Source organism: Megalopta genalis, chromosome 3 (genome assembly GCF_051020955.1).
Source record: "Megalopta genalis isolate 19385.01 chromosome 3, iyMegGena1_principal, whole genome shotgun sequence".
Lineage (NCBI taxonomy): Eukaryota > Metazoa > Arthropoda > Insecta > Hymenoptera > Halictidae > Megalopta > Megalopta genalis.
In genome coordinates, this window is record NC_135015.1 from 26,822,710 (window position 1) to 26,849,692 (window position 26,983).

The 26,983-nt window shown below is 42.7% G+C and overlaps 1 protein-coding gene across 2 annotated transcripts in view; it reads left to right on the plus strand.

Annotated features, from left to right (window-relative positions):
• The window catches only part of LOC117222044 (uncharacterized), a 192,791-nt gene that overhangs the window by 82,881 nt on the left and 82,927 nt on the right, over positions 1-26,983 (plus strand). For both annotated transcript variants that reach the window (XM_033473500.2, XM_033473502.2), the window contains exon 3: positions 17,864-17,917. In XM_033473500.2, coding sequence (XP_033329391.1) covers positions 17,864-17,917 — 54 coding nt within the window. The remainder of the gene's footprint in view (positions 1-17,863; positions 17,918-26,983) is intronic.

The window sequence follows — 26,983 nt, forward strand, 5'->3', positions numbered from 1 at the left end:
ACGCGTCATACGGTTAGGACGCTCGAATTAATCCTCTTCCGGCGCTATCGCCGGATATCTCAAAAAAATGCCGTGTCCGGCCGGTAATCTGGGATAATACGCGGGGAATTGGAAATTCTGGCGGACGATGTTCGCGCTGGCAGAGCCCCGGCATCCCCTGGAAACTCGGCTCGTATCAGCACCCGCTGCCATGCACCGCCGCGCCGAGCCGCGCCGCGTCGCGTCGCGCCCGAAAGACAATAAAATCCCGTGAATGCCAGCGGAGCCCGATGGATCCCGGAAAAATTGGCCCCGAAAATCGAGTGGCTGCAATAGCTGGCAGCTGATGATGATTTGTGATGCTTTCTCGCCCCGTTACGTTCTGTTCCGTCCCGTTCCGTTCCGTTCACGCCACGTGACACCGCCGACCCGCAGATGCTTGGCACGTTTGTCACCCCTGTGATCAACTTCGACCCTTTAACTTCACCCCGGAACAATGGCACCGTCGACGTTCCGTATATTTAGGTCACATGTGCCTGCTACGTTTCTTGAACTACTTGATAGTTGCGCGATTGGATTGTAAATAAATGAAATTAGAGGGAAACTGTAAATTCTCTTTAGTCGATGTCCAGATTGTGTGGTTTGTTTTTATAGTTATTGCAATGCTCGTATAGTTAATGCAATCTTCTCTTCCGAAATTGTCCATTTTGTTGTACAATCGGAGCGTGAATTAGGAAGAATTTACTAATCGATGATCAATGATCGATGTAGATCATTCGGGTCTTGCAAAAGCTTGTGTAAAAATCCTAAAATATTCTGAACATGTTGAGTTCAAAAGGTTAGGTTTGCTGTATGTCTTATGTTTGCAAGTTAGATTTATGTACACACCTACCCCCCCCCCCAAAAAAAGTATTAGGATATCTGCTTGTTTGGTATAAGTGGTAATATTTCATTAAATTTGTGAGTCTGCAATGTGGCCTCATATTGTCAAAAGTATATGAGTTTATTTTGAAAGTGGCATAAGTCACTTTTTTTTAAAAATAAAAAGATACCGTTCAATTGTAATTAGTGTTACCATTAACTCGATCTTTTTGAAAAAGTGACTTATGCCACTTTCAAAATAAACGGCTCATATATTAATCCTTTGCACTGGAAGCCATTTTAATCGTAAATCTAAAATCATTTTTCCGACTTATAGTATTTCCATTTTTTATGGCAAAGTGCATTTTATGCATATGAAATTGAGTCTTGTGACTCATGCAACAGTTGCAGCAGTGCAGCATACACTATTAACAGTTCTTTTTATTACAATATAAAGTATATATACGTGTTTTTGCTGCAGTTCAATTAATTTCAATTGCACTTTAACTTTGAAATAAATTTCAGAAATTACAACAATTTCCTATCGGGTTCTCATATTTATTGAATTTTCTGTAAGTGTAATTTTCTAATACCTGTGTGAAAGGATCCCAAGAATCGTTCTTAATCCTTGCAACAATAAATATATTTATCGAGAATTTTTATCAGGTGCTTTCTCACCATTGTGTATCTTGATAAATATTCCGATCAGGGCGGCGAGGGGAGGTCGAACTACCATTTCAATATTAAAAATCCATTATAAATATTTATTTATGGAAAACCTAGCACGGTTTATGATAAACAAACTGCACATTTTTATTCCAAATAAAACATGCCTGTATTTGTTGCAAGAATCCGGACTCACTTAGGAACTTCCATTGCCATTGAAAAAGGCATCACAATAGAACGACCGTCTTTTAAAAAAAATTCGTCGTTTAAAAAAAAAAACGAATGAAACGTAGAATTGAAAGAATGCTTTCAGAAGAGTCGCCCGAAATCGCAGATTTCTTTCGCGAACGAGCAAACTAAAACCGACGAACGAGGCCATTTCAAAAACGACGAGAAGACACTGCGGCCGACATTGCAAATCAGCGAGAGCGTGTTCGCGCGATTTCCCGGCGCATTTTCAATCCCGCGACCGGCAGACACCCGCGAAACCGCGGCTCTAATTACCGATCGTATACATAGACTGTCATCGCGTCGGCGGCGCGACGCGGCGTTCACATAATTAACAGCTGATTAAGCGGCAGAAGGAGCGCGGGGCGGCGCGACGTCGATGCGCAAGTTAAATTGTACCCGCAAATTTCATGCGAAAATATTTCGACGTCCGGCGACAAGCTGCCGTTGAAATTCCGCAATTAACGAGCGCGCAGCGATCGCGCGGAACGGTCCCTTCTGCTACGGAAACAATTGATAGGGAGACCCGGTCGAACATTTTGGGGACTTGGAGCACCGCCGCCGCCAGTTTCGATTGTTGCTCGCTGCCGGGCCACTCCTCGAAACAAGAACCGGAACGCAGAGCGGTGGGCGCGGCGGGGCAGGGCGCGGCGCGGCGCTGCGTTAATTAGCGCGGAAAACAACGCGATCGTTTCGCCGTTCGCGAAACAACGGCGGCGCAGGTCCACCGCGAAATTTTTCATTGTTCCGCGATATTTCATAATTAATACGCGGCCCGCGGGGATGCCGCCTCGATGCTGCCCGACGGCCATTTCGAGCGTTTTTTTCTCCGGGGCCGAAAGAAAGAAAGACCGGTTGCCGATCGTTTCCGCCTCGGATCGCGCCGAGCGCATTGTTCGTTCCGTGAAATTCGCAAGAACCCACTGGTCCCTTCGCAGCCTCGCCGCTTCCCGGCCTCCATTCAGGGCGAGCCCGTTTTAGCCGGATTTATTACGAGTCGCGATTTTATTACTGCAGCTTCTTAGACGTTTCAAGTCCCCCGGTTGCATAATAGCGGGCCGGGGGCTCCTTGTTACCGATCCCAATCACGACGCTCCGAGCCGCGCTGTGCCGCGTCGCGTCGCGCTGCGCCCGGTCTGACGTATATCGAGGCTGCTCCTCCTCGTTAAAAGTGATATCGATTTGTCCGACGGGATACGACAATTCTTCTTTATTAAGTCAACGAGCCTGGACCATCGAGATAAACTCCATCCAGCCCGGCCCTACGAGCTCCTCCGACAGCATCTCGGCTCATTAAATCGATCGGTTTAATGGATGAGCAACCGAGAAATTCGTGAACTCCCACGCTACTTCTCTTTTTCGTGAGAAAAAAGAGCTACGGCTTTTGTTAAATTATGATAATAATTTGTTTAAAGTTGTTCAATTTAATGGCAATGAGACTAGGATCGAGATGAAGAATTTTCTCATTTTCTACGAGATCTCGATGTAAGAGCAAACGAATTCGAGCCTTCGATTTCAGCCTGATTCCTCGAAAATCGTCATAAATAAACGCATCCAAAGAAACATCCAAACGCATTTGAAACGCATCTTTTAGAATGCAACAACTTTTTTCAGAACTGGACCAAACGATGTGAATTTTTTTTCTTTTCTTTAGGTAATAGAGGGAGTAGTATATTAGACGACGAATATACTGCTTTGTTACAATTTTGCTGTTACACGGAGCGAAGAAACAAAATAAAAAGCTCTCGATTTTTCGACTCTTTTTATCGAAGCCTATGACGAACATTTAAAAAATGCACTCTGTAGATCTCGTTAAGGTATATGCATGCTGAAAATTAGATTAATTAAAAACTAGACAACGAATAGACTGCTTTGTTACAATTTTGCTGTTACACAGAGCGAAGGAACAAAATAAAAAGTTCTCGACTTTTTGACTCTTTTTATCGAAGCCTATGACGAACATTTAAAAAATGCACTCTGTAGATCTCGGTAAAGTATATGCATGCTGAAAATTAGATTAATTAAAAACTAGACGACGAATAGACTGCTTTGTTACAATTTTGCTGTTACACGGAGCGAAGAAACAAAATAAAAAGCTCTCGATTTTTCGACTCTTTTTATCGGAGCCTATAACGAATATTTAAAAAATGTGTTCTGTGGATCTCGGTAAGTTATATGCATGCTAAATATTGCATTAAAACCGTATAACGTGGATAATTCAAATCACAAGCGTTAAATGACTTAAAAAGCTGCAGATTTCTCACACTTATTGATCGAGAGTGTGAAAAATCGGGACAAAATTACGATCTTTGCGATCTTCGATTGTCCGCAGCACCGATTTCGATGAAATTTTCAATATGCACATAAATTACCGAGGTCTCGAAAACACATTTTATTAATTTACAAATTACAGCAAAATTAAAAAAAAAAAACCGTTCCAGCTATGATCTAGTATACTAGTACAGTAACGTCTCCCTAACTGACGCTCAGATTGTGCAGAGAAACGGATAATTTGGGAACAGGAGATACGGTTATTCAAGTCTTGCAGCTCGTTTTATTTTAATTCGTAACTATAAAAATGAGTCCCGAGGCTCGAATAATCGTATCTTCTCTTCTTAAATTGTCCATTTTTGTAGACAATCTCAGCGTCAATTAGATTGACATTACCGTATTACCTGCAAAGAAATTCAAGTGGATTGGACCAGTTCTAAAAAAAAATGATCGCGTTTTGAAAGGTGTTACGATATTAATGGAAGTCGCTGCAGCTCGATGCCAGCGTAGGATATATCGGAGAGCGTGCTCCCGGCGTTCTACGGGAACCTAGTTTCCCAAAATCGAATCAACCTCGAACAATACCTTGACCCGCATAAGATCCCCGAGCAGCCCAAGTTGCTTCTTAACTGCAGACTCCGAAGATTCACGGTGCCCTTTGTCAGGGAAGTGCCGTGATCCACATTAGCCTCTGGCACCGGATGACCCACACGGTAACCCCGACAAGGTGGCCCCGCATTAACCCCGCTGGAACGTGCTAACGAATACAAGCTGGAACAAGAGTCATAGCTTTTGGGGAGCACGTTGGTCTCGCCCGGACATCTGTTTCCACGCGATACGGTTTTATGTCTTGGGACAAGATTTCGGGGTGAAGCTTCGTTGCCTTTCGTTCCGCCTACATGTGGCTAGCTTCATCTTTTTTTTACGCTCGCGGTGGGCTAGAATTTTTGTGATTCTCTCATAACAGAATTTCGCGCGCTCGCGTTTCCTTTTAATAGACGAGAATTAATAACACCGGTTTCACGATCTTTATAATAACTCGTAAACAAAGCCGCGGATTGCATTTTCGGAAAAAAGGAAAAAGAGAGAGGAAAAATTACTTCTAATTAACAGTAGGAAGTAATTTTGTACCATTGGCGAAATGCTATTGGGGAAAAGAGAAAATGAAACTCTACCCACGAGCTAATCTAATTACTAATGTTTACTTGTTCGCTTAACATTAACGTATACCGTATACGCAATAAACGAGAAAAGCAGGCAAAAAAGCAGGTTAAATCAAATACCAATAAGCGATAAAAATTACAATTTCTGCCGCAGAGAGTAATATTCGACGAAACAAGGAACAATACGCAATGGCACTTTGCACGTCGAACAACAATATCGTGAATTATTCCTATAATTATTCATACGTTTTACTTGTTTCTTTCATTTTGGTCTTGCCTCAAAATATTCCAAACATCTTGAAGTTTCAGGATATGCTTCTGTTGCCACAAAAATTGCAATTTAAACAGCCAATGGTCGCTACTTTTTATGCACGACTTTTTATGCACTCGTCATGACTGCAAATACTGCCACGTCTTCGCGACGAGTATACTCGTCAAGCACGGTTAATTGCTTGATCAAGGAGACTGCGAAATAATGATATTATTCTAATTCGCGAGGCAGACCGTAACAAAATCGCGGATACATTCCGGCACGAAACGAAACCGTGAACGAACGTCGTATCGAGCCGGGAATTCGACGCGAAAATGATTTTAACCAGTTTATTTCATATATTCGACAGCCTGAGAGCGGCATTACAAAATACAAATTTTATTTCATTAAATGCTGCATTCCCGAAGCGATCGATCCGAACGCTCTCCTCCATCGGAATCATATTTAATTACACAGGAAAACCGTAGCAAGGAAACAGAATGTTCAACGAGCATTATTAATTTCTAGTTACGCGTAATCCCGCGCGAATTCTCGCCGCGCGTCACGCAACAGAGATTTTCCCTCGGATATGAAACGAGCGGAGAGCAGAAGTGATACGAAGAAGATGCGACGCCGCGCGCGAGCGCGTCGGGAAGCTGATTCGTCAGCGGCCAATGAGACACGGGTTAACGAACCCAATTTCGTTTTACAACCGCTTAACGATGACACGCGAATGTAGAGTGGAATTCGTTACGCGGGGGGTAACGAGGCCGGCCAGGCCCTTAGAAAGGGAAAAGCAGTGAACGGAGAAGCGGAACGTCTTCGATCAACGCCGGAACACGGCGCCGTGATTTTGTTCGCCGGCGTGGACCCTTCGTCTCTCGGTAATACAAGGACGGTGAACGAAAGGCGGATGATCCCCTTAGTTCCCCCGTGGAATGATGAATGCAAGGTTCAAGCCTGATGAAGGGAGCCGGAAGAAAAGGAGAACGGCGCTGCGTCGGTCCGCGACGATCACGGTCCGTGACGCTGGCTACGGAATACTAATCGAGGGGCTCGGAATTAAATTCCTTTTTCACGACGACCACCACTTCGCGGGACAGCCTTCGTGTTACAGCCTGCACTCGAATTCAGAGGGTTTCCGGTTTGGCGACTTTATTAATACCGCGGGCCAGGGGATCAGCAGCGAGAGGAAGCCAATTTGCTTCGATCAGTTTCTTTCGGAAATATTCGAGCGCGAGCTCGTGTCGTTTTTTTCTTTTTATTTCTTCGTTTTTTTTAAGCCTTCCACTGGCAGTCTTTTCACTTTGTCGGGGCTTGAATCGAAGCAGAAGGTGTCTATTTTCAGCCTTTGCACTCGAGCGACGACTCTCCGGCGACGATACGAATTTGCTGCGGTGTTTTCAGAAGAATTTTCACGATATTAAGTTTGTTCGTATTTGAGAAATTGTCAAATAATAGAAGTATTTTATGAGCGTGCAAGTGCGTTCAATTTTATATAAATCGAATAAAAGCAATTATGTCGAATAGAGATACTGTAGGTTGGAACAGATGTCATCGTTATGGAGTTAAGATAGTCTCGAGTGCAAAGGGTTGATACGAGATGGATTCGATTAAGAAAGAATCGCTAAGTTACTAAATTGAAATAATTTAGAATTTAAATTCAGGATTTTAGTGAATTTTCTTCTTTTAATTTTTATATTGAATAAGAGTAAACATGATTAAATTAAATTGAAAAGATTTGATGGTTTTAAATTGAAATTAAGAATTTTAATATTTTATTATAGTCTATTATAGTAAATGGCGTAAATGCTGTTGAATTAAATTGGGAAGGTATATTTAGTTTGTTTTATATAAATTGAAATAATTTACAGTCTAAATTTAGGATTTTATTGAATTGTTTTTTAATTTTTATAGTGAATACGGGTGAACATTTTTAAATTAAATTGGATAGATTTATTTTAGGGTGTTTTATATAAATTGTGATGGTTTTAAATTTAAATTAAGGATTTTAATAGACTTTAAGATTTATTATAGTGAAAGTGAGGTAAATGCTATTGAATTAAATTAGAAAGGTATATGTATTTAGTTTGTTTTATATAAATTGAAATAATTTAGAATTCAAATATAGGATTTTACTGAATTTTCTTTTAATACTTATAGTGAATAGGGGTAATTCGGATAACAATAAATTACGTTCACGAAAATCAATTCAATAAAACATAAAGACGACAAGAATCTGTTTTATGAAATCATATAATTGTTTCACGCAAATCGATGCATCTTTGTATCTTCTTTGACAAATCATTAGGGCATTTTGGTCAAAAATTAATTGACTTCGAAGTTACGATATTAGTCCCAGACGCTCACATAAACGATGCACTATGACATCGTCTCAAAAGATCGAAAAATCTGAACCCACGAATCGAGACAAAAATGCCACGACTTCGTCCCTGAATCTACCGATCCCTAAAAGCAATTAACCTGTGAATAATGAACGCGATCTACAACGATGAAAACATTTCCTCGATTCAGAACCTTCGCCACTTTCATCGCATTGTATGCTCGGATCAAGAAACTTTTCCAATCGTTCTCCCTAAAGGAATATTTATAATTCCAGCAAATTTAATGCAACAAATTCGAAGCCGTTCACGTGAATTTCGACCGGCTCGCTGAGTTTGCTATTCAAGGGAAACTTTCAGTCGATTTAAAGTTGAGCTGCCACGGAAATTTTCGAAAGCTCGAGGGCTCGATCGAGAACCCGAAAGATCGCGCTCCGCGACACGATCTAAATTTAGGCGAACGCGAACTGTTGGTATCGAGAATCAATGGCGGATAGTAGCTCTCTTTCAGCAACGTCGGGCGAACCATTGCGGAAGGGCGACGGCAGAGCTAGGAGCAACGGCAACGGTGAACTCCGCGTAGAGGAGCGAAATAAACGCGGAATAATGGCGCAGGCTGTTGTTGCGAGATATAATACGGCGGGAGGGGCACGGTATAAGGGAGCTGCATCCGCGTGCTGGCTCTAAATGCAAACGGCGCGGCGCGGGCCAAGCGTGACGGCCGCAGTCGCGGCCGCGTAATCCGATGCGCCCGGCGAATGTCGTTTTGCACATTATTTTTCTCTGTCCCTGGGAAATTTCGAACTGTCTGCGCCCCCGTAGATGGGGGCTGCGGGGCGCCGGCGAATCTCGTCGCGACGAAATAAATTCAGTTTCCCCCCGTTAGCTTCATTTGTGCAAAAGAACTGCGCGAAGTTGCCCGGAATATTTCACTGTCGCGGCGTAGAACACCTCGCGGATCCCGTTACCCTATCAGATATATCAAAAACATTTTAGCCGACCAAGAAACCGTATCATTGTGAAAGAGCCGACGGCCCCTTTATCTCGTTTGCATTTTTATGAATCCGCCCGAAACTGCATTACGCGGAATAATTATTTCGCCGAACGTTTACCATTGTCCTCGAGAGGGTCGCCCATTTAAATCGATCCAGCCAAATATCTTCGAAACCGTCGATGATTCTGAAAAGTGTATAATGTAATTCTATTTAAGAAAATAAAGTTGACCTTCGTATTAATATTCGACCCGTTGATCTAGGATGAATAAAAAAAGAAACTTCATTTTAGTGTCATTTTCAGGGCAACCAATGAACCCTCACTCATAGTTTCATTTTTTCCGGAAATGGATTCTACTAGTCTCAATAACTGGTCCAAAATTTTGCTGTCGACCTAGGGGCACCAAAATGAATTCTACTAGTCTCAGTAACTGGTCCAAAATTTTGCTATCGACCTAAGTGGACCAGTTACTGAGACTAGCAGAATTCATTTTCCGGATTTTTGGGAATCGGAAGACGTAGAAATGAGAGATGCCAAAAATCCGGAAAATGAATTCTACTAGTCACAGTAACTGATCAAAAATTTTGCTATCGACCTAAGTGGACCAGTTACTGAGACTAGTAGAATTCGTTTTCGGGATTTTTGGCATCCCTGATTTCTATGCCTTCCGATTCCCAAAAATCCGGAAAACCAATCCTACTAGTCTCAGTAACTGGTCCAAAATTTTATTGTGGACCTAACGGGACCAGTTACTGAGACTAGTAGAATTCATTTTCCGGATTTTTGGGATCTCTTCAGAAATCGATCCCACTAGTCTCCGTAACTGGTCCACCTAGGTCTACAGCAAAATTTTGGACCAGTTACTGAGGCTAGTAGAATTCATTTTTCGGATTTTTGGGATCTCTTCAGAAATCGATCCCATTAGTCTCAGTAACTGGTCCACCTAAGTCGATAGCAAAATTTTGGACCAGTTACTGAGACTAGTAGAATTCATTTTCCGGATTTTTGGGATCTGTCTGGAAATCCATCCCACTAGTCCCAGTAACTGGTCCACTTAGGTGGATAGCAAAATTTTAGACCAGTTACTGAGACTAGTGGAATTCATTTTCCGAAAAAATGAAACTGACATCGTACATCCCTTTTTTCCAGCATTGGCCAGAGTGTTTTTCAAATGACCTCAGCTTTTCGGTTGTTGACACATAATTATAGAAAACCCTGCGTAGAATATGACGAACCTCTTATCTGCAAGAGTTGAGAAGATCTTCGCGTTGTCCCAGCCTATTCTTGTGGATGAAGACGTTATATCATTGGAACCAGGAGATATATTTTAATTGTTCGAAGCAGCGATTACGATGGAAGACACGGTCGCAGTAGTCTTGACAGTTTCCATCCCCGTTGTTGGCAGCAGTCGTGAAATTTATCGCTTCCTGTTCCTGGCACGTCGCACCGGTGTCCGTGAATTCAGAATGGTACTCGACGCCCAAGTAACAATGCGCTCGATAATGATAACCCGAAGTTATCGTGGGCCACCACCGGAGGAGATGAGAACGGAGATGGAAGCCTCAAAGCGGAGATTGTTTCACCGGCAAAGTATCGCGTGGTACATGCGACGTCGAAGGTTCTACTCTTTCGCAGCCGCTGCTCCCCGTGCTGACCGACGATTTCATTTTCTAAAGATTCCACCGACACCCTGCTCAGCTCGACCGCAAACTTGCGGAAGCTGCTTCGCGGATGCCATCGGATCCTCTCTCTCTCTCTCTCCTGATCTCTTTCTCTCCCTCTCCCGCGTTCTCTCTCTTTCTCTCTCCTGCTCTCTTTCCCTCCCGCTCTCTTTCTCTCCCTCTCCTGCGCTCTCTCTTTCTCTCTCTCCCGCACTCTATCTTTCCGTCTCTCTTGTGCTCTCTCTTTCTCTCTCTTCCGCGCTTTTCTCTCTCGCTCTCTTTCTCTCGTTCTCTCTCTCTCTCTCTCCCGATCTCTTTCTCTCCCGCTCTCTTTCTCTCCCTCTTTCGCGCTCTGTCTTTATCTTTCTCCTGCTCTCTTTCTCTCTCTCCCGCTCTCTATCTTTCCGTCTCTCGCGCTCTGTCTCTCTTTCTCTCTTGTGCTCTCACTTTCTCTGTCTCTCGCGCTTTCTCTCTCTCTCTCTCTCCAGCTCTCTCTCCTGCTCTCTCTCCCGCTCTCTCTCTCGCTCTCTCTCTCTCTCTCTCTCTCTCTCTTGCGATGGCGAAACGTCCGACAACGTTCCTAGCACGTTGCCTGGCAAAAAAGGAATCCTCCCTGCTTTTTAATCTCCTGAAATGGGGAATACTGTTAAGTATAAGCGCTCGGATTAATTGAGTATCGCCCGGAGTAGTTTACGGCAGCAGCCTCGGCTTTGAGCGAGAAGCAGCAGCTCGAGTTGCGGAAGTTGCAATACACTTCGCATCACCAATTTTGTGTTTTCGAGTTACTTCTCTTTGAAATTTCTTCGAGCACGCCTCCGCTCCGCGGAATCGCGGCACGTAAAAAGCATTCGCGGAACTTTCATGGCTCCGGGGGAAAAAATATGCTTGTTGAAGTGTCCGAAGTTGTTTCAAGATGAAAATGGAAATACGTTTATAATACGAACAGGCGTTGACATAATCGTACCTTGAAGTTGTTACGAGACATTGTTCTTAGTTTGCGAGACGTAACTTCGCGAAATGGCCTCTAGGTCTCCGCAACCCTAACGCGATGATCCTCGGGAATATCGGTGCGGAGAAGAATTCGCCCTGTAGAATTAACGAATTGATAAGCGACCTCGCACGATGATCGATTTCCATGCGAAAAGCGAGAGGAAAACATATAACAACTAAAATTATATTTGGATTTTCGTTGGGCAGAATAATGAAAACAAAATGCAGGGTTTTAATTGTTTGGAAACATATTTTTTTAAAAATACAACTGTTGTTTTCGATTCCATTCAATTAAATCGAACTCATCCTCTTTATTTTCATGTCGTATTTTCGTGTTCATTATTGTTAGACGATTTCTCCGACAGCAGGCAATTTTTATTTTATTATTAATGTAAAGCCTTTCTCGTCGAAATGCGATCAAAGCGAACACCGAACTCCGCCGAGCTCATAATTATAAAATGAAATGAAAATTCAATATTGTTCAATCGAAGATAACTCGAAAAGTACGAGAGAAATAAAAAATTGTCCTGTGACATAATTTAAGTACATACTGAGTGCATTAAATTCAGTAAAAATTATTTAATCCCGAAGAACAAAATAATAATAATAAATTCAGGATGATTTAAATAATAAAGATAAATAATAAAATAAGTAATAAAAAAATTAAATTACAAATATAATATATAAATTAAATTAAATAATAAATAAAGACAAATAATAAAGCCACATGTTTAATTGACTACCGGCGAACAAAACAAAATAATAATAATAAATTCAGGATGATTTAAATAATAAATAAAAAAGATAAATAATAAAATAAATGATAAATAAATTGAATTACAAATACAGTATATAAATTAAATTAAATAATAAATAAAGACAAATAATAAAGCCACATGTTTAATTGACTACCGGCGAGCAAATGATTTAAAATATTATTAAAGAAATATTATTACATAATAATATTATATAAATAATATATAATAATATAATAATATAATATTATTACATAATAATATTATATAATTACAAATATTACTATATAAATTATTTGAAAGCTATCTCCCGCTTTTTGTATGGAAACCGACCGCTCCGCGTGACGACGAAGCGACCCTCGCAGTAGATAGACCCGTTTTCCTTTCCCGGACCGAGGGTTAATCGGTCCTGAGGAGGTCCGCTCGATTTTTCCCGCAATAATACGAGCGATTCGCGGCACAAAGGTGTTCTAACGAAGCCACTGGAGGGATATGGATTCAGCCCATTTGCCAAACTGAACAATGGAGCCTAGGGCCTCGGGACCGCGGTTATCCCGGAATCAATCAAATCCCATTGCTCGTGAATCCTCCGGCATCCCTGCGGCAATTACACCGAGAAATTTCTCGGTCGCGCGGATTAATTTCTTTCGCGGCCGCCGCGCCGGCATTAATCCGAGCCCTCCGTAGAAAAGCCCTGCGGGCCCGGCTTAATATTCACGGGACATCGAGCCGAGTAATTATTTTTCTAATTCACGCCGAGAGGCGAGAGACGCGCGCGGATCTCTCAGCTCACGCTGCCGGTTCGCGCGCGCGAGCTTGCGCCGGCTACGATCGTTAGCGTCGTTAATTTGCCGCGTGTTTTCGTGCAGCCGGCCGAGGGACACCGCCGGCGTTCTGTGCATAAGCATCCGAGACCCCGGGTGAAAATAGGATGATTCGATGGAGCCACTCCCGAGTCGGCCGGTTATTTCGGAGCTGTGGTTGTTCGAGCCGCGGCGGTTGTTCCGCGCTGTTGTTTTGCGAAACATGCCCCGGCCCCGGGACCTCCTCAGACTATTTCGACACCGTGAACCGCTCCAATCCGCTCGACATTTTCTTCCGAAAACAACCACCGGCCACCGGATTAAACAAGACCCCACAGCGGTTTTCGAATAATTAACGGGATACGAATATTTTCGCGGCGGCAACCGACCGATTGCTCTAAGAGCTAAATAGATACAATAGTTTTCTTTGGAAAATGCCCGTAGATTGATATTATAATAATAATATTACTTATAATATTACTTACTTATAGTAATTAATTGTTATTTATGATAATAATATTACCTATAATATTACTCGCTTATAATAATTAATTGTTATTTGTAATAGTAATGTTACTATTAATATTGTATATATTACTATTAATATTAATGTAATAATTCTTATTATAATATTATTAACTTCGAACCAGTTAAAAAGGAGAGCAATGACAAATAAAATTGAATTGGTTCTCCTGAAATTATATAATAATATATATAAATATTATACAAAATATATATAATATATATAATATATAATATATATAAATATAATATATTATTAATATATATAAATATAATATATAATATATATTATATATATACAAAATTATCGTATGTAGCCCATCGGTTACAAAACGATAATTTTCTAATAAAAAACTATTTCCCTAAAGATACAATTTTTTCCTTTATTTTTCCCTTAATGTGCACTCATTTTTTAGTAAAGTTTGATAAATAGATATTCACTTTGTCATTTCGACAATTCGATATTCAATAAAATTGAAAACGAAAAAGACGTGTATTTAAGGATTAAGTTAGGTAGGATTATTAAAGTAGGGTTAGGTAGAATTATTAAAGTAGGGTTAGGTAGAATTATTAAAGTAGGGTTAGGTAGAATTTTTAATAATTCTGCTATTAGCAGAATTATTCGAAATGATTGGAAACGCTATAGAATAGCAACAAAACTGTTCGCAATCGCGTGGTCGTTTCCATTTTTTTCGTTCGACGAGGAGTCGAGTCGGTCGATTTCGTGCGATTCCCGACGAACGTTTCTCGTCGTATCAACGATTCATTGTTGGCCCGGAGCGCCGGAAATATTAACGGCAAAGGAAAAAAATACGGGCGTTTTCGAAAAGTCAGGTTTTCCATGCAGTAAACCGAAAGAGAAATAGAACCGGCCCCGGTATTTGTATCGAACTTCTGCGCAAACTCGCGAAAATACCAGAAAAATCGGAACCGTCGGAATACCGGGAACGGGGCTCTGGACGGTTGCCAGATATTCATCCCGTTAACAAATTTTTCCCGGCCTCGGAAAAAAAGGAGGATCGCGACGGATAGACCGTGGGTTATCCTAATCGGTGTGTAGCGGCAGTATAGTCCGCAGCGAGCGTAGTTTCGATAGATAGCCACGTCGCTCGTCGAACAAAGGGATCGGTTGCATCGTAAACAAGATATGACTGTGCAACTGTATTTTTGTATCCTGCAAGGAGGGGTCGCGAACTTTGGGTCACCGATTTCGATGACGTTTTTTTTGGGGGGGGGGGGGTGAATCCAGGTTGCAAATCGCAATGCTATGCGCAACGTTCGGTCCGGTGAAATTTAAGAATTAAATACTAGATTTACGGAATTTGTCGAAATGACGGGCCACTAATTTTTTAATTGACGATTTCTTTTTTATTTTATCACGATTTTGACTCTGGGTTAACCGATTTCGATCAAATTTTCAGCACGCGTATAAGAAACCCAGATCTATAAAAGGCATTTTTTTTTATTTTCGTTGCAGGTAAAAAAAGTTAAAAAACGAGGGTTTTTAATTTTTTCTTTTCATTCCAAGTAATTAAAAAGGAAAGCTTTCCAGTCATTGTTTAGTAGAAATTGGGTTAACCAATTTCGATGAAATTTTCAGCACGCGTATGAATAACCGAGATCTACAAAAGGCATTTTTTTAAATTTTCGTTACAGGTAAAAAGAGTTAAGAAACGAGGGTTTTTAATTTTTTCTTTTCATTCCAAGTAATTAAAAAGGAAAGCTTTCCAGTCATCGTTTAGTAGAAATTGGGTTAACCGATTTCGATCAAATTTTCAGCACGCGTATAAGAAACCCAGATCTACAAAAGGCATTTTTTTAAATTTTCGTCGCAGGTAAAAAAAGTTAAAAAACGAGGGTTATTAATTTTTTCTTTTCATTCCAAGTAATAACAAAATTAAAAAGAAAAGCTTTTCAGCCATCGTTTAGTATACACTAGTCCCTCTATCATCTAAAAAGAAATTCAAGTCATATAGTCCAGTCTTGAAAAAGTTATTACGCCACTGCATATTCTCAAATTTTTGGGCGAATCGTCGATTAAAAGAATCGACCGGCAGAATGACAAAAAAGAAAGAATTCGAAAAGACCGTCGCGAACCCCCGGATCGTCGCGTTCCGTTACAGACGTGGCACTGCGCGAATAATTCCGGGACTCCGGCGTGCTTTCCCCGAGCATGTGCTCGAAGCGATTCCCGAAAAAATCGGCGCCGCTGATTCGGCTGGGAAATTTATGCAGCCGAAAGCTGTCGAACGATTCCCTTTTTAATTCCGCGTCCCCGTTGATTCGATCGACCGCGCGAGAAATTCGAGAAAATAAAAAATGGAACCGATGGAGAAATAACGTTTCACAGTCACCGAGGGGGTGTCGTCGGCGGCTGAAAATCCGCGAGAGCGTGCGCCCGCGCGCGCTGGCACGTTCGTCGACGTGACGTCCGGCGTTAAACGCGTTTTCGCGCGGCCGAGCGTCGGGGTCGCGGGGTAAAACGGGAAACAAGGCGTTTTAATTTATTTCCCATCGACGTCCACTCGGCGATCCCGCGATAAATCGAGGACCAATTTTTCCCCGGGGCCGTACGCGCGGCAGACAATCGTGCAGAATTTAGCGTAATTTCCACGGTGACGCGCGCGACTCGCGTATCGCTTTGATCCCCGACAATTCGTCCTCGCGCGCGTCGCGCCGCCTCGCAGAATGTATTGCTCAATTAGTAAAAAAAATTTCGGCGCCGGTCGAAAATTCACGGAGCCGAGAAACACACGGAGGGGAGGGGGGGAGGGAAAAAGGGTCTGCACGTTGGAAAACAGCCATTGCGGATTCACGCGCGTGACCGTTGCGTTCGTTTCGGCTATGATTAAATCGGGTGTCAAAACGTTTCCGCCAGGTATTGTTAAAAATTGAAAAACCGGCGGCTCGAAAGTCCAATAAATTGCTGTGCATACCCGGAGGTGTTGAACCCCTCTCCCCTCCCCTCCGGGCCCACGGGGGGCGTCGGCCCTTCCGTCGGTGACGCTACTCGTATTATTTTAAAGTTTAAATTGATTCCGCAGCCTGTGAGCAAATTCGGACGCGTTTCATCTGCCGGCGTCGAGCACTCGCGGCTCGGCCAGATTAAACCCGATATTTTGTGGATTAATCTGCAAGTCTCCGGGCACTTTGTTACCGCAGTAATTGCCGTTTGTGAACATCGGTGATCGAGCTTCGTTTGCGATTATTTTTCGTTCGCGAGTCTTTTTCCTTGGTTATTTATATCGAGATATTTCTCTCTGTAAAAGGCATTTTCAACGGAATTACGGGCGAAATTGCGTAATGTATGTACAGGGTGCGAAAAAGATGGACGTTACGATTATGCTAGGTCGATTCTGTATCCTTGATTCGACGCTAGATTTACGGAACCTGTCGAAATGACGGGTCATTGATTTTTTCATTTAGGATTATTCGTATCGTAAAGATGAGGTATTTGTTGTGTTATTGGAGTTTATTATGAGTTATTTATTCAATTTATATGTTAAGTAATAGTGAGACATTTATTCTGATTTTTAACAAGTGTTGTTGCAACTTATAAATTAAATGTATATATAAAATAATAAGTTATATTATATATATTATATATTATATTATTATATTATTATATTATATATATTATATTATATTATATATTAAAACAATAAGTTATAAGTTATGAATTATATATATAATTTAATTTATAAGTTACAATAACACTTACTAAAAATCAGAATAAATGTCTCATCTTTACTTTTATAAACTAGTATAAAACAGCTATTTGTTGTGCTCCGTAAATTTAGCGTTAATGGAAAAAAATGCAAGCAAGGTGTCGCAAAATTGACCAACGCTGGTTTTTCCATAGTGAAAAAAGTTGACATTTTTTCTTGTACGTACCATTGTCTGATCATTTCAAGAACCAAACATAGCCTGACTTAATTCAGGCCTGGCTTAGGCTCGCGAAAAAAATTCAAGCCATTCAATCCAGTTTCAAAAAAGTTATCGCGTTCTAAAAGGTGTACAAACACTTTTGTGGCCACTGTATGTTAATGAATAAATTTAATGTTAAGTGAATAAGTAAACATTAGTAGTAAAATTGTTAATTTCCTAAAATAAAACCATCTTTGAACAAATTCGGTCCTCGAGACGGGTAAAAAGCGACACATCGAAGAAAATAATTACAACTTTTTGATCTCGAAAAAACCAGTCATTTTACAGCACCTTCCTTGCATCGTTCTCCACAAATAAATCGAAGGCGTAGAATCAATTTCGCATAATCGTGACATCTATTTCTCGTACACCTAGTACAAGCCGTATTTAAAAAGTCGTTCAGGATGGAGACCGACTTTGATATTCATCGAACGAATCTCTGTTTGTTCCAGGGAGAGGCATGGAGCCGCGCAAGAAGCGTTCGCCGTGGCCCGCAGAAGTGCACGGTGAGTTTTGCATTCGCGGAACGCAGTCCTCGCAGCTGTTTTCCCGAGCCGATGCCGGCCAATTTAATTGCCGGCGCGTTTCAGACGCGTACGGCGTACGATATCGATCGGACGAAAGGCCGCCGTGCTTTTCGGTCCGCGTTTAATTTTCAGTACGCAATTTCCTTACCCGCGCGATCGCTCGCTGCCTCGCTAAAGCTAGTTAACGAAACGCCGCGGGGTTAGAGGGGGTGAACAGGCAGATTTGCCAGGGTTCCGAGCGACCGTGCGAGCGGGAAAAAGAGCAGGGAGGACAGAGCGTCGCGCGCGAAATTCTCGCGACGCGAGGGGCGCGGCGTCGCGTCAAATTCGCTCGAAATTCGGCGGGGCCGGGGGAACGAAGAATAATAACAAGCGTTTTACGAGGCCGTTTAACGTGTACCGGCGGGCATAATTGGTCGCGTGAACAAATTTATAACGCGCCGGGTCGCGTGCGCGGGCGCGGCCGCCTATAAAATTCCGTCCCCGCCTACTTTCGGGCCCGAAAGTGATTAACAAATTCGCGCCGCTCTCGCCGGCGTGAAATCCAATATGCCGCAATTTTTGCGGGACTGAAATTTAAAGAGCTCGCAACCGGACCGCGCGGTTCTTCGTGCTCGCCGGAAAATAATGGCGCGTGCGAGAACCGACTTGAAATCAACGAGACGCGCCCGGTCGAAGCGGCCGTTCTGTTTCGGCGACTGCGAAAATTCGGTCGTCGCGATTCGAGAACGTGATGCGATAGCGATTCGCGAGAACGATCGAGCAGTTGTTTTTTTTTCAATTAACGAAGGGTGCCTTTTTAATCGAAGAAAGCGTCGGACGTAAGCAAACGCCGCTGCAGCGGGACGCGACACGATTGAAAACTCGAATCTCTAATCTTGAAGGGTGAAAAATTAGAAATAACAGGAAAGCGAATTATATAACAATAAAATAACGATTAAATAACAGCTGTATTACTGTACGATAAAATTATGGTAGGTGAATGTTCCAATTCTTTTCGAAATTCATTTTGTCCCCATGAAAGGGTTAAATCGCTATTTTTTTTTTTTAATGAACACTTAACACATACGATGTTAGCAGACCTATAATTTAAAAGAACAGGTCGCAATAGTGATCAAAAGTTCAGCCAGCCCTGTTATGCACCACAACAAAAAACCCTCGTTGATGCAGTAAATTCTGCCATTATTGTCCCTCAGCTTCGAAACGAAAATATACAACTTGGGAAAAGCAAGCTTCGAGCTTCGAGCCTTTTATAGTTGTCCTTTTTATAGTTGTTGGCAATCGGCTTCCGAGAATCCTCTTCCCAAATTGTCCAGTTTTGTTTGCAACCTGAAGGACAATTTTCTTCCCAAATTGTCCATTTTCGTTTGCAAGCTGAAGGACAATTCTCTTCCCAAATTTTCCATTTTCGTTTGCAAGCTGAAGGACAATTCTCTTCCAAAATTGTCCATTTTCGTTTGCAAGCTGAAGGACAATTCTCTTCCCAAATTGTCCACTTTTATTTGCAATCTGAAGGACAATTTTCTTCCCAAATTGTCCATTTTCGTTTGCAACCTGAAGGACAATTCTCTTCCCAAATTTGCCATTTTTGTTTGCAACCTGAAGGACAATTCTCTTCCCAAATTTTCCATTTTTGTTTGCAAACTGAAGGACAATTCTCTTCCCAAATTTTCCATTTTGGCTGGCAAGCTGAAGGACAATTCTCATCCCAAATTGTCCATTTTCGTTTGCAAGCTGAAGAACAATTTTCTTCCCAAATTGTCCATTTTCGTTTGCAAGCTGAAGGATAATTCTCTTCACAAATTGTCCAGTTTTGTTTGCAACCTGAAGGACAATTCTCTTCCCAAATTGTCCATTTTCGTTTGCAAGCTGAAGGACAATTCGACAATATTTTCTGTAATTCTAACGTGTTCGAATTTGATTTCCCTTCGACTCCCTAAAATCTGTTTCGCACATTTGGGTTCCCACTTCCCAAAAAAGGTATCGCCCGCGCAGCGCAATAAACGGCGAAACCATTGTCTCCTTTCGATGGAAAAAGGTAAGAAGTATCAGCATTGTGCGCCGGAATGAAACTTCGACGCTGGTCGAAGAACAACAGCGCTACCGTTCGTTCGCTGCTGTTCTTTTCCCGCGTAAACTCGATTTCCCGGCCGACGATATGAACTTACCTTACTCCGCGTGGCAGGCGCGCAGGTATCGCGGGGGGGACGGTCGGGGAGGGAAGGGAAAATAGCCGCGGAAACTCGCGCGGAAATCTATGTAGTGCACTTTACCGTCCGCCGCGCGCCGATGAATAAACCAACACCGTCGGAGCTTTGGCCCGTTGTTGCAGACATTATTAGCCTACTACGGCTCGTTGTTGCACCCCGAGCATCATTAATCCGACTGATACCGGAATGGCTCGCGCCGCGCCGCGTTGTTTTGGCCCGTCTACGTTCCCCCGCTCCGCTCCGAGCAGACTCGGTTTCGTCATAGTCGCGGAAGTCCTTCGTTCGACAGTTAACACGTTCCGTGCCACGTGTACCATCGATGGTACACGCTTGCATGTTTACTTAGTGAACTGAACAAATTGTTTACAAGAAATTTAGAACCGAAGAATCAATTTCCACCGCTAGAATGGGCGTTGATAAGTTTTTGTTACGTTGTTATGTGTACGAGAATTAATAATTGCACGTAATACATCAAGTTTTAGTAAAATATCAAAGTGTGAAGATTCGAGTAGAAAAAGCTCGGCACGGAACGTGTTAATTACAGTGAGTTCTCCTTAATTGGTGCTCAGCTTGCAAACAAAAATAATAATTTAGAATAATTTGCAAAGAGACGGTGCGATTATTCCAGCCATGCGGTTCGTTTTTATAGTTATTGACAATCGGTTAATATAAGAACGAGTCACGAGGCTCGAACAATCGCGTCTCCTCTTCCCAATTGAATATATTGGTCAGATCTTTTCAATTAAAATGAGACAAAACACGACGTGCTTTTGTCCATATTTATTCAATTACAATTCGTGATCGATCTTATTTTGAATAATCAGGAATATTTGGTCAAATTATTGTAAATTCATCGATGACTTGACATTTTTATTTCTAATTTTCTATACGTGAACATTTTTTCAATATATTGGTCAGATTTTCCCAATTAAAATGATACGAATCACAACGTGTTTTAGCCCATATTTATTCAATTACACCGTGATCGATCTTATTTTGAATAATCAGGAATTTTTGTTCAAACTATGTCATGTTTGGTCTCATTTTAATCAGAAAACTGTCAGCAATATGTAAAAATAAAATTCAGTTTCAGAATGTTGAAATTAAAAAATTTACGTCATTGTATTATGAGTTGTCTTTCGGGAATTCGAGTCAAAGGAGCCGCTGCAAAATTACTGCAAGTACAGTAATTTCTCCATAATTCGCGCTGAGATTGCGCCTAAAAATGGACAACTTGGGAAGAGGAGATGCGATTATATGAGCCTTTATAACTATAAAGGATATATAGTTTATATAGTTGTTAACAATCGATAACTTCGATTGTCAACAACTATAAAAACGTGATACAAGGCTCGAATAATCGCATCTCCTCTTCACAAATTGTTTATTTTTGTGCACAATCTGAGCGTCAATTAGAGAAAATTTATTACAGTGAGCTGTCTTTGATTGTCCATGGATCTCGACGAGACGCTGCGCAGCGATTTTCGCTAATTGCAACGAGATCTTCTGATGATCTATAATTTGGAAGATCGGACTTGCATCTTTGCGTTGTCCGGTTAGCCTAAATTTTGCGGTGGGATGCATCTCCCTCTCTGCTCTCCCATCTAGCAGATCATGCTGAGATATTTTATTCACATTTAATTCAAGCCAAATATTGTTTAAACCGATTGGATTTCCAGCCTCATCGTCTTTAATACTAAAATTACCAAGTCAGTCGAAACGACTGGTCTCTAATCTTTTGTTTAACAATTCCTGATATTGCAATTGTAGGATCAGAGCTTTAAGGAATCTTAATATAACGTTTAATCGCAAGATAAATATATGGTTATCCAAAATAGCCTTCAGGATATTGAATGAGAATATCTGTCAAACGCCATGTTTGTTTCTTGTCACTCTCTTCTTTTTCTAACTTTTCTTTCTAATTAATAATAGACAATTTTGACGATGAAGTCGTGCACGTTTAAAAAGCGCGTTAAAGTTATCCAAATTTATTTTAAAAATCGCTGTTCAATCAAAAAATATCCATCGTAAATTTCGCGATTTTTTCGCCAGAGATTTTCGAGACTTTCAGTCAAAGTCTGGTAAAATCGACGAAGACTGACGGAAATATTGAAAGTATCTGATCCGATAGACTTGTAACTGGACAAAGGAGATGCTACGGTCAGTCGCGCAGCGATAAGAAGAGGCCCGCGGCCGGGATGGCGACGGGAGATTTCAATGTTAAGGAAACCACGTCGATACTAATAACTCCAGGGCGCTGATAAGCAGCGGAGGTTCCATACAGTTACGTCCCTGGTGCTTTCAGACCTTCCCCCCATTCCGTCGCCGTTGATTGTCCTAGTTTATCTCAATTTCTCCCCTTACTGCCACGACAGGAGACATTAGACAATGCGCTACGTGCACGTGTTCTACAACGTCTTTCATAAACGCGGGCGACCGTTTTTACACCGCGCCGTTCCAGATAACGCGCTCCAAAATCTGCTCGGAGACACTCGATATCTCATTAATCGAGAACCGAACGACATTCGAACGAAACGAACAGACCGCGAATTTCTTTCCTCGCGAGACGCTTCGCGCAGATCGCAGATTCGATAAAATTGTACGAGCTTCGCGCTAATCGTGGATTCGATAAAACTGCCCTCAGAGGTTTTTTAACGAATATTATACCGTTCGATAGCTGACCAAGAAAAGCTCATCCGTGCGAAATTTCAACCCTGGAACTTCTCTGTAAATGTAGTTATAGTATTTATTTCTCTGTAAATGTAAATTAGATTTAGGCGCTTTTCTGCCAATTCTCCCTTCACCGAAGGGTTCCGGTGACTTTTTAAAATTTTGAAAAAAATGTGGCTTGTTTCGGGCATCGAGCCGCATATTATAGAATTTTTTCAGATTTTTCGGTCGCAAGCTGTGGTTATCAACAATGAAAAACCCCCCCAAAAAATCGGAAAATTGAAGATATCTCGAAAATAAGAATACCAAGCCGCCCTGAAATTAATTGCCTGATAAGGCACTATCAAAAAGCAGTGCGCCCAATTTTTCTCAGATTTATCGTCGAACTGCGAGAGCGTCAAAAAAAAAATAATAAAAATGTTTGTCGACGTTTTTCTTCGTGGAAAATGAAAATGTTACGCGCTTTCGGGAGAAGGTACGACAACGTGCCCCGACATCGGATCGACAAATTAAGCGCGTAGAAACGGTTTTTCAAACGAATCTTGGCAGAGCAACGCGCTCTGTGGATCGCTCTGTAGAAAAACCGAAGCCGTGCGCGGAGCGAGCAGCAGCGAGGCCGTGCAACTGCACTCATCCCGGTGCATTCCCGGCCTCCGCGAAACAATCGGAGCTGCGCCGTGGAAGCATTACGGTATTGCGAGAGGGAAATTACAAAATTCTTGCATAAGGCGCGGCCATTTCTCGTCGGTACAGCGCCCGTAAAGTTTGCGAGGCGAGGCGATGCGTGGCGAGGCGGAGCACGGCGCGGCGAGGCGGAGCGCGGCGAGGCGAGGCGAGCAACGTGACGTTTCCCCGTGCTCCGAAGATTATTGCTGCGCTCGGAATGTTAAATTTTGCAAACGTTATCGCCGGGGCTGGCTTCGAGGCTTATCCGGCACGATCGCTCGTCACGTCGGCGGGGGCGGCAGCGGCACCGAAGTGCTCCGGCTGCTTACATTCCCGTGAACACCGCCTCGCCTCGCCTCGCCTCGCCGCGCCGGAAGCTGGGAGCCTCGTAAGAGATACCTGCCGGCTCTAATGAATTGTATGGATCAGCCGTAAAAGTCCCGGGCAACCTGGATGTCCTTATTATCTTATGCAGGATCGTGATACTGGATCCTCACCCCTCGCCTCCCTCCCCGACGAGCTTAATTCTCGCGGGCAAGGACAAATTAATATGCGGCCGCGCATAGGAAATCCGACGCCGCGTTCGCAATACCGAAAAGCCCCGCGCCCCGTATAAATCGGCAGTATAAAATGAAAAACGCACGAGAACTCGATATTCGACGCGATTATTCTGTCGCCTACGCGTCGCCGGAATCGATTGCGTTTTTATTTTAATTCTCTCTCACACAAGCGAGGCCACGCACAGGCTCCGTCCGTGATCACCGATAGTTCGAAAGCACTGCTGCCCGGCTTTCGATGGACTTGGCGAATGGACTTTTTATTCGGGATTTTCCGGAGACGATAATCATTGCCGCAGCGTGCGTTACGCTCGGCGCGGATGCGATTCAGACTGCAGTTTCTTCGTTAGTTGATAGATTGCATCGCTGTATTAACACTTCCACGATCGCGCCAGAAATCTCGGAAGTTTCGTAAAATTGAAGTGGTATATTTTTGATTCAGGTAAATAACAATTACGAAAAGCGAACTTATGTGGCATCGATTACTTCTTCAATGTTCGTGCCTCTTGCAAATCTTAACACTTTCATGACCGCGTGGCAAAAAGCTAAACAATTTTCATAAAATTGAAATATTTCATTCAATTAAACGAAAATTACGAAGCAAACTTATGTGGCATTGATTAATTCTTCAGCATTCGTGCCTCTTGCAAATCTTAATAAAATTATGCAATCATTTTTAATTTTGTATAATAATCGTCCGTTCGGTCTTCAATCGACTGAATTTAAAGCTTTATTTCTTTTCAAGAAGTAAAGTGAAATTACTCGTTAGCTATCAGGCTAAGGGCTAACAAAGGTCGATACTTTTTTACTCAGAATTCGACATTCTCCCATATTTTGATGTAAAAAATATAGTATTCTATTTTAAAAACCAAAGTTGTCCTTCAAATCTCCGAAACCCCTCGAGCTATAACAAAAAATAAATGCACTACGTAATGCGCCCCTTCAAATCAAGCATCTTGTCTATACAAAATGATTTCGTAAATTCTTTCATATTTTGGAAGTTGTACGAAATGCATTTATACCACGAATACCGTTCTGAAAAAGTTTCGCCGCAGCTAACTGTTTAAGAAACAATTTATCGAACTGTGCGAAACCACAGTTGAACTCTCTCGACAACGTTCTGTTATGTAAACGTTAAAACCGATCGAGGCGCGAGGCAGAAAATAAATCGAGACAACATTTCGGCCCGACGTTCTCGTTCCCGTCTCGCAAACTCCATCGCGCGGCTCTATTTTCGCTTATCAAATAAATGTGACCGCTGTGTCAAAGTTCCCGAGACGTCGAGGAGAATCAACTGCGCGCCGCGAGGACCTCTGAACTCTATCCCCGGGCAAACTCTGTCTGCGAAAGCAAATCTCGTCGACGAAACGCTCGCCGACGAGAACGAGACACCTACCCGAGGCGCGCGGGCTGCATCGGAAAGTATCGATACGCAAACGAGCGAGTCGTTCGCGTCTCTCGGAATTTCCGCGTCGCGAGCAAGTCTCCGGACACGCTGGCGAAGACGCCGACAAAGCTCGGCTCCAAAGTCGCGATACGTTTCGCGCGATCTTCGGGAAGTCTCGTTACGCCGTCCGGAGTCTGCTTGCAGTCTCCGCTCCGTCGCGAGCAGAACCGTGGCCGGCAACTCGGATTTTTCGATATTTTTCGGGTTCGCCCGTGGACGGCGCGCGTACTCGTAGCATGTGGCCGGCCGATGGCCATTGCCGGGTATACTTTACGGGGAAAGTCCTGATAATGCCGCGGACAGAGGAAGCTTCGGTCTCCGACCGCCGTCGTCGAGCTAAGAATGGAATGACCCGCAATCTGCGGCGACGTGCACGGCCATGTATTATACATACGCGTGGGCGAGGCGCGGCCCGGCCCGGCCCGACGCGGCGGCGCACGTGGAAATGGACGAGCTGAATGGAAAAGGATACCCCGACTCCGGCTCCCGACTAACTCTTCGGGAAAAGTAGCTTTTTCCTATCGCCGGGAAATCCCCACCAGCTGCGGGCTGAGGACTTCATTGCGCGAGTGGGATAGAAACGAAGATGCGATTGCTTCATATCTGCCCCGAGCTTCGAGCTAGGAAATATGGAAGACAGTATCAGCCTTTCGAGATGACGGGATTTCGATCGATGGGAAGAGATTCGAACGCGTTGGACACCGATCGTTCGAATACGCGATGCGACAATCAACCCTTAGCGCTCCGAAGGCTCCGCTACGGAGACATTTGTCATTTGTTCCGTAACCCCGAAGGCTCTGCTACGGAGCGAAATGATTTTAGCATACGTTATCGTCGGCGTTAGCAATTGTTATCTGTAGTTAAAACGTGCTAAGTCTGTACCGTTACGATTAAACCATTTTTTCACCTTTTCTATGGTTAGCAACATGGAGAAAAATAAATATTACGATGAGAATTTAGAGCCGAGTGATACCGAAGACGTATTTGACTTCGAAGAGTTAAAAGACATTGTGGAAGACAATGTTGGTTATGATTCTGACACTTCGAGTAGTAGCAGCGAAATTATACTACCGAAGAGACGAAGAATGAGAATGATTGAAAGCGAAAGCGAAGATTCGTTGCAAGACTTAGATGAACGGCGTGATGTTACGGAAGAATTACATATTCCAGATAGAATACCTTTTAGTGTATTGCCACAGTTGTCACTGTAACTTTTTTATAGTCAGGCCAAGCGATACTAAATTTTCTGAGATGTTAGAGAAATTAGTTTACCAGGGTTCACGGGTCACTTGGGATCCATAGCTGAATTATTAGTACACTTGCTTCGCACCTAACTCTTTAGTCGAAGAGGAGTTCGTTGAAAAACTGTAAAATTTAACAAACATATTACAAAGTCCCGAGTCAACGGTGACCCAGTGTCGCCTTAGCGACGCTTTTTAAAGCATTTCTCACGGACGAATTGATAAATGAAATTATAAAGGAAACCAACGATTAC